Source organism: Poecilia latipinna, unplaced genomic scaffold, assembly GCF_001443285.1.
Source record: "Poecilia latipinna isolate Pla-1442-1.1 unplaced genomic scaffold, P_latipinna-1.0 Scaffold1335, whole genome shotgun sequence".
NCBI lineage: Eukaryota > Metazoa > Chordata > Actinopteri > Cyprinodontiformes > Poeciliidae > Poecilia > Poecilia latipinna.
The window spans coordinates 7,600-15,878 of NW_015113951.1; the positions used below are offsets into that span (position 1 = coordinate 7,600).

The 8,279-nt window shown below is 38.8% G+C and overlaps 1 protein-coding gene across 1 annotated transcript in view; it reads right to left on the reverse strand.

The window, feature by feature from the left end:
- anxa6 (annexin A6) overlaps nt 1-8,279 on the reverse strand; it is a 30,102-nt gene that overhangs the window by 7,259 nt on the left and 14,564 nt on the right. The window contains exons 9-17 of the mRNA XM_015055797.1: nt 7,016-7,109; nt 5,173-5,268; nt 5,022-5,080; nt 4,744-4,866; nt 4,589-4,647; nt 4,216-4,294; nt 3,486-3,567; nt 2,722-2,816; nt 2,450-2,563 (exon numbers count right to left, since the gene is read on the reverse strand). Of these exons, the coding sequence (XP_014911283.1) occupies nt 2,450-2,563; nt 2,722-2,816; nt 3,486-3,567; nt 4,216-4,294; nt 4,589-4,647; nt 4,744-4,866; nt 5,022-5,080; nt 5,173-5,268; nt 7,016-7,109 (801 nt within the window). The remainder of the gene's footprint in view (nt 1-2,449; nt 2,564-2,721; nt 2,817-3,485; nt 3,568-4,215; nt 4,295-4,588; nt 4,648-4,743; nt 4,867-5,021; nt 5,081-5,172; nt 5,269-7,015; nt 7,110-8,279) is intronic.

An 8,279-nucleotide genomic window follows, 5' to 3' on the forward strand; every position in this document is an offset into this window, starting at 1 on the left:
AAGAAGGAAATAAATGAAACATGGCCACAACCATTGAACTGTCGAAACCGAAACATGACAGAAAAGTAGCACAAACCTTGTGTTTTTGGGGTTAGAGCCAATTAACCAGGAGCAGCATTTGAAATATTTTTGCAGGAATAAGGTCCATGTAATAAAGTTTACTTGTTCAAGTTGATATTAACTGACAGGCTTCTAGCAGCACTAACATCTCTAACATGATTCTATACAAGCTAATATTTGCCTGGATGTTGGTTGACGAAGATTGTTAAAACATGGATTGTGTGTCTTCCAAATAAACACTTTTAAAAAAATGTCACACACAGATGCCAGGAGGCATGACGTGGTTATTGGTATCAAAGTAACGTTTTCAACAGTATGTGGTTTTAAAAAAATTCCCATTATGTTATTTCTGCAGTTTAAAGTGTTTTTTTTGTTTTATTTTACTGCAATATTGCTTGCTCGCTCACAAGAAAGAGAAATGTGTCTGTAGTTGGATTCGTTGAAAGCTGCACGCTGACTTCCAGAGCAAGACTATTCAACCACTTAACTTTAATATGTTGGACTCCCAGTGTAAAGAGCAGCATGTCAAAAACATATATCCTGCACAATTAGCACACCTATAATTAAAAACATACATGGTGGAGAGAGCATTGTTTCAACTGTAGTTATGTGCAGGAGTTGCAATGATTTTTGCGTTCTGTTTTAAATAAAAAACAAATTATTTGTTTAAAATGATTGCGTTAACAGCACAATACGATGACATTGTGGTGTTTTCACTCTTTTATTGGCCCATGCCTGGTTGCCAAACCATATTTTCCCCTTTTCTTTTATTGTTCCAGAGGAATCTACTCTGCTGTATGTAGCACCAGGAAAATGAACGCATCACCAGATTAGTCATGAATTAGAAAAAAAAAAAAAAAACAGAAAATTGCACTTCCTGCGAAAATGTTATACACTGACTATTTTTAGAGAAAATTGCAGATGCATTTGAATTCAATGGCAGAAGACTTACGGAAATGTTAAGAAATAAGAAGAAGCAGAAGGATAAAGCGAAAGGATATGAAATAGAAAAATAGAAAAACACTATTTACCAAGCTAAACGGTAAGGTCACAACAGGACCTTACCGTTGGAGGCAGGGATGGACGAAGGATTGGAATGAGATTAGGGGATGAGGGCTGGAATAAAAGTTGTAATTAGGGTTGGAGCTAGAAAATGTCAACACACGATGACATAGCCGAGACGTCTTGCATGAGCAGAATATGGTAAAAGTTGAATTGTTGAAATCACACAAAGTATGCAGAAGCAGTTAAGTGGCGAAAAGTGAACGGAGAAAAAAATAGTGGAGGAACTCAAGAGTGTGAACACTAATAAGCTAGTTTGGTTATTACTTCCCGAGTAATTGGCCAATATATTCTCACACCAGCTTTAAACCTCTGTTACACCCACACCAATTTATGAAAGAATTATAAAGTCTTCTTATTCTGGCAAAGGTAAGTTTTTCATTATAGAGTCAAATTCAAAGGTAGACGATGTATAAACTACAATTTTGAAAGAATGTCATCTCCTTAAATACTGTCATCCCAGGTGAAAATAGCTGGTTGTCCTCACCTGATGACTGCAACCTACCACTCTTTTCTGCTAAAAATGGAAAATTGGACGTTTTTTTTTACTCCATTACTCCATTACCATCCTCCTCAATGTGAGCGGTTGCAAGATTTATGATCTCAGTTCAGGTTTTATTGAACCGTACAATTATTGCTGTGAAATGCAATAATGAGTTTAGGCAAAGCAACTATTTTCTTGGAGCCATTTCCTATTTACATGTGGTGATCAACACACATCTCCTTACTTGAACAGCATGTTCTCTTGTGTTTCCCAATTCGAAAAGTAGAAAAAAATGGGCGCATTTTAGTTTTTATATTGAAAGAAAGAAAAACAATTTACAGGTGAAAGAGCTGTTTGGAATTGTGAATTGTTCATTACACTACAATGCAAATCAAAAAGTCAAATTAAAGGGTTGATTTTTCTAAAATTTTCAGTGTGATAGAATAATTCTGAAATAACACACTGACACGTTTTAAAGCTTTTATGCATCTTTACTATGGGTACCACTAAATCTGAAGGGTCCCACAGTAGCTGCTGGAGGGCCGACGGTGTAAATGTTTTTACAAGTCATTTCATTTCCCTTTTGAGTTTAATTTGAAGTGATTAAAATAAACTTCATAGATCAAACAAAGTCCCAGCAGGAGAGGTTCCCATGATTTATATATAGATGGATAAATGGATCTATGGAGAGATGTAGTTTATCCATGAGCATCTTGTCTGTACAAGAGATACTAAAAAAAAAATATATATATATATATATGCCAAGTTCACCTGAGGTCACCCAAAGTCCTACATGCAAATACAAGAGATGATTAAATGCTTTGGGTGCACCCATATTATTACCTCCATTGCCTTCTTCATCATTTTGGCATCAAACTCTGCTGGGGTCAGCATGAGCCCAATAATCAGCCGCTCCAAGTTCTTTGACAGCTCCGACTTCAGGTCCTTCATCAAGTCCTAGAAGAGGATCGAACACAATGAATACAAACTCGGAATATTTTACAACTAATAAGCTTTACACCCCAGGAGGGGTTGTATATCTTTTATATCTATCTATTGTATCCTTTCTAGACTGTTTTTGGTTTATTTTTTTTTTAAACATGTGTTTCTCTCACCCTTCCCAGCAGGGATTTGAAGGCCTGTCTGATTTCCTGCCTCTGAGCGTTGCTTCTTTGTGCAACGATGTCAATGATCGCGTCCTCATCCGTTCCTGTTTTTAGGCAAGAGGAAAAAACATTTGCTTTACACAAAATACAAAGAAAACTTCAAAACTCACATTATTGTGCACGTGGACCACGTGGAAATCTACCTAATCACAATAAGAACATCTTTGGTGATTTTTTTGAACCAAAAAAACCTTCATATTTTCAAAACATTTGCATGAACAAGTTTTTTTTGTTGTTGTTTTGGGGGGTTTTGTGGCTTCCCTGGTAAAGTTTTCTTAAATTGCCATCAGAAAGATGCATTTCAACACTTCAGACTGACTTTTTCACCAGTCATCAGAAGTGGCAGAGGACATTTAAAATGGTTAATTTCTTGCGGCACTTCCCATGCTTTACATTTGGTTTTTATTTATTTTTTTTAAAGTTCAAAGTTTTATTCACCAACTTAAATTAAAATAGCAACAAAAACCTTGAAGCTAAGTGTTAGTGGCTAAGGGTCATTTAATCACTTACTTACAGTGTGTATAATTTTGACCCTGTGTGAAATAGAGACATTTCAATTCCAACCTGCGCTCCCATTTATTTATTTACTTTTAAAGGCTGATGTTTTGTTGTATCAATATTCGACTCTGGAAAAAGAATGATACAAGTGAGCCTTGAAGCGACATGGCTGATGAGTGTACGTAAGCTTCGGAGCAGAAATGAAAGATGCATACCAAAACCCTTCATAGCTTTCCTCAAAGCTTGTGCATCGGCTGCAGGGTCGAAATCAGGCGCAGGGCGGACTGTAGGCCTCATCTGAGCAAGTGGAAATGGCAAAATTAGAAGAACGATAATCAACAGAGAGAAGAAGATAATCAGACTGGGACAGATCTGATGCACACACCAGTGGTTGTGATTGGTATTCACATGCTTAGAGCAAAATTGAAAAAAGAAAAAAAGAGAAAGAGGTCAGCAGAACATGCAAAAGGGAAAATTTTCACGTTATAGTTTGCTGTGCAGAGATTATTTAACTGGTTGTGGTGAAGTCTGAGCCATATGATAACCAACCCCTGACATTTGAGGGGGGGGCCGGTGACCTCATGAAGTCAAAATTCACAGCAACGCCAACAACGAAAATGTTGGTGGACTCGAGAAACAGCTGGGAGTCGCGAAGCGTTAGTGAGACAGCCTTTTGTTTATGCCGAGACCTTCCTGACGTTCGTCCTCTGTGCTGCGTTGATCTGCACATGGAGGGTCTGGAGAGCGGATTACAAACAAGAACTAGCTGTGTGTCGGGGGCGGGAACAGCATTCTCATCATATCCAAAGTCAAACAAAGCCATCCCTGTGCTCACATGGCCACAGCACGAGCTCAGCTAGAAGCAGATTACTGAGGAGCCAGCAGGTATTTGAGATTCCAGGTTAACATGCAACGACACATCTAAAGAGCAGAAGGGATCCAAACCTGTACTTTTGTCATGGCACTTAATTCCCACATCTTGTAGGCTATCTGAGCAGCTTCGGGGAAGAACTCTCCAGCTAAGCTGTAACAATCAGTTTGACACAACATTGTACACTCAGCAAAGTCAAAACCTCCTGCTTCGCTGCACTTTTTGGAAGATTCGGATATCGTCAAATAAAGTCACTCCTACACACAACGCATTAGCTTCACTAACAAGATTTTTACTTGTGCCTGCAGCGTTAATATGAGGACATGTTGCACCCATTTTGTACAGCTGTTTCAGTTTTATGCACTCTGGGGGAAAAAAAAAAATCAGTTTGTACTCTAGCACCCTCTACTGGTTATTTTTGGTGTCTGCAGCGAGGACAAAACTCACTCATCATCCCCTCCACACAGGTTAAGCAGAGTCTTCTTGTAATCGCCTGACGTGTCGTCCTGATTCACACACATAAGAGAAAAGCTAACGTTTCAGATAAACTACATTCCACAAACAATGCATTTGAAATGTTTTACTTCCTGTAATTTCCTGACCTTTATCATGTTGTAAAGCGACTTCTCGTATCTGAGACGGAAACACTCCCGGATGTCCAGCATGTCAATTTCAGAGCGAGAAATCATGATGCGGATGAGAGTATTATCAGCTGTGCCGAGGCCCTAAAAGAGAAAGAAAAAGGAATATTTGTGGGAGAAGGTAATGTTTAAAATAAAATATTAAACATGTTTCTAATTTAAATGCGCTTAAATTCGAAAAACATTTAAAAACTGTAGCTATACCTGCATAGGCAAACGAAATGGCTGCATGCTCATACCTTCATTGATTTGTACAGACACTTGGCAAAGAACATGGGAACGCTTCTTATACACTGGACTGTGAAAAAAAAACACAAGAATCAGGGGCTGGGTTACATAAACAACGCCGTAGCTTCATCTGTTACAGTAACTCTGAAGTGTGCTTCTTACCAACAGCCAGCATGAGCCTTTCAAAGTCTCCAGACAGCTCGTTCTTAATGCTGTCCTCGATGGACATCTCGGCAATCTTCTCATATTCATCAAAAACTGAACAGAGAAAAAAAAAAAACACAAGACAACATTTTAATGTGAGGTAGTAGATCATTTTAAACTTAATATTTAGTTTCTTTGTTTTGTTGTTGTTTTTTTGCTTCTGATGGGATTTTAGTGATTTCTTTGAAACATTCTGAGGAATGATGATGCAGCAAACAACTTTTATTCAACATACTGTAGCTTCAGTTTGAATTCCTCGGGATTTTCTCTCATTCTTGGTTACACCTGTGCACATTTTCTCAAATATGTACATATACTATCCAGTAAAATTTAAATAAATGTTGTGGTGGATAAATTATTATAAGGTAGTACCTGTTGGTTGTATTGCTATGTCTTTGTTCTAAATGCTTGTGAACTCTCACCAAATGAAGCTATTTGGGTTACATGTACAAGGTTGGGAGTCGTTTTCCTGCAGCTGCATGAGAACCAGACCGTCTCTCCCCTTGTTTTGGATCTTTGGTATAAAATTCATGTGTTGTCTCTCCCTGGGGGAGCTTTTCACTCAGAACTGCTTCATTACTTATTGTCTTACAAGTTCTCTGTATTGTGCATCTGAATAAACCCGATGGAGTAATTTCACCTGACATATTTAAATTGGTTAAACTGGTATGGACCAAGATTTGAAGCATGATCCTTCATTTTTCTTTTGGGTTGAGACCAGCTGTAATGTTAAGAAACAGAAAACCAGTTTTGATGTAGGTTTGGGACCACTGTCATGTTGGAAACACTCAACTACATCAAACTTTTAAATATCTAGCTGCTGAGTTTAAGTGAAGTTGAAAAAAGCAGGAAGTCCCAGTTTTATATTCAGTCCAATACAAACAGAATTTCCCCACAGCATGACGATACTACAACCTTATCTGACACTTTGCAAAATCATTTCAACTTATCCAAATTAATTTGTCCTTTTGGCCACAGAGTTCAATCTCTGCATCGTCAGACCATAAATCAAAGGAATATGACATTACCGAACGAGCAGAACTTCCACTCATTTACAGAGATCTTGCTAATAATTCATATTTAACAGTTGTTTGCTTTTAACGCAGCTTTCTTAAAAGTTACCGTATTTTTCGTACTATAAGCCGCTACTTTTGTCCCACGATTTGAACCATGCGGCTTATAACCCGGTGCGGCTTTTCTGTGGATTTTTCTTCAACCACCAGGGGGCTCTGTAGCAGCAAGTGAATCATTGGAAGTCAAAATTGGAAATCAAAGAAGAAAGCGCTAATTTTCATTTAGAACAAGCACATACTAGCAGCAGGCACGATGGAGAAATGTTTTCAAACTCATACCCCCTCATCATGGAACCAACACATAGAAGTTCATATCGATCTGGCAGTACAGGAGGGAAACGGAGTCGCTGCACGTAAGCTCGGCATGAACGAATCCATGGTTCGGCGTTGGAGAGCAGGGCTGCGTCCTTAATAAATCCAGCAGTGTCCTTGTGGAAAACCGAGAGCGGCGGATATACCAGCGGCTTATATATGTATGTTTCCAATTTAAAAAAAAAAAAAAAAAAGGGGCGCTCTATAGTCCGGAAAATACGGAAAATACTTCTCTCTCATCTGTCCCACACATGCATTCGTTTAGGTTTTTAGAAACATCCAGCAGGACCTGTGAATAAGTTTCCAGGTTCTACACCAAACCCCTGAGGCTTTTACTGCCACAGAGGCTTGAGGTCACACTGGGAATGTACTGGATGCCTCACCGCCATGCTAATCTTCACATGAACTGGACTCACCCATGCGAAGGTGGGTCACACTGCGGTTTCCTAGGATCATGATGAATGTTGCTTCATCCGTCCCCCACTTCTCCTCTCCAGCAGCATACAGGTCCTACACAGAGGTGAGAGAACGTGATGACATCAGAAAGAAGCGACCCGAAAAACAAGAACAGTGAAGTCTATTATAGATAACAGAACCAGACAAGAACCTTAGCTATAGATGTTATATGGCATTATCTCAGAGAGATCTATAAAGAAATAATTACAATATTTCAGAAACAAACATTTCTTTGACTACGTATATTTGTATTGCTCATAATTCAGCTGGTGTGCTCCACCAAGAAGAAGGAAATAAATGAAACATTTATTTTGTCTAATAGCAGAGGCTGCTATTAGACACAGCCTCATAGCACCGACTCCAAAAAACCCAAAACTTTTATGAATTAGCGTCAGAATCATAGAAAGCCTGATTTTGAGCTGCCTGTTATTTACTCTAGCGTCCGTCGAGCTCTAAAACTAATGCAAACATCATAAGATTCTACAGCTCAAATTCACTTTATGTTTGATAAAACATAAAGTGAATTTGAGCTATGCTCAACATGAAACTAAGTCAAAACCCAAGGAATCCAAAAAGTTAGTTTGGTGGAATCCAACCTTGTTTTTGTTTTGTTTTTTAAAGAGAAACCAACAAAATCACTAACCCCAAGATCACTAAGACTTCTTAAAAGGTAGAGTCTCTGAGAACAGTTCTTCAAAATATAGTCAGTGTTTTCAGCAAAGTTGAGCTGACTGTCCAGGAACAACCCAAATTTGCCACAGTTTCAACAGGTTGGCCATCGAGAGAAACTGGAACCACTTTAAGGTTTTGTTTAGATCATTTAATTAGCTCTACAGTCTTAAGAGAATGAAAAATTTATAATAAATAATAAAGACTTTGCTGCATTCTGATTTAGTAATCTAATTATATTAGTTGTGTTACCACCCCCACGCCACTAGAGGCAGTAGCAACCCCAAAAACATGCGACTAAGGAGCAGATTTAGAAGTACACCGAAAGCTGCAGAATTTGGTAAACGGTGAGCTTTGCTGAAGTAATTAAAGACACAAGTTCAAATCCATGCTGAGAGTGAAACTCCTTCAATCAGTGCTCCTCTGCAGCTCTGATTGGCTAAGCCATGTAACGTGATCCTCTGCAGCAAAGCGGGGCGTCATCACGACTTTACACACTGTGTCTTTACCTCCGCGGCAGAGGCTTCGCCGAACCCCTGAGACCGACCCATCGAA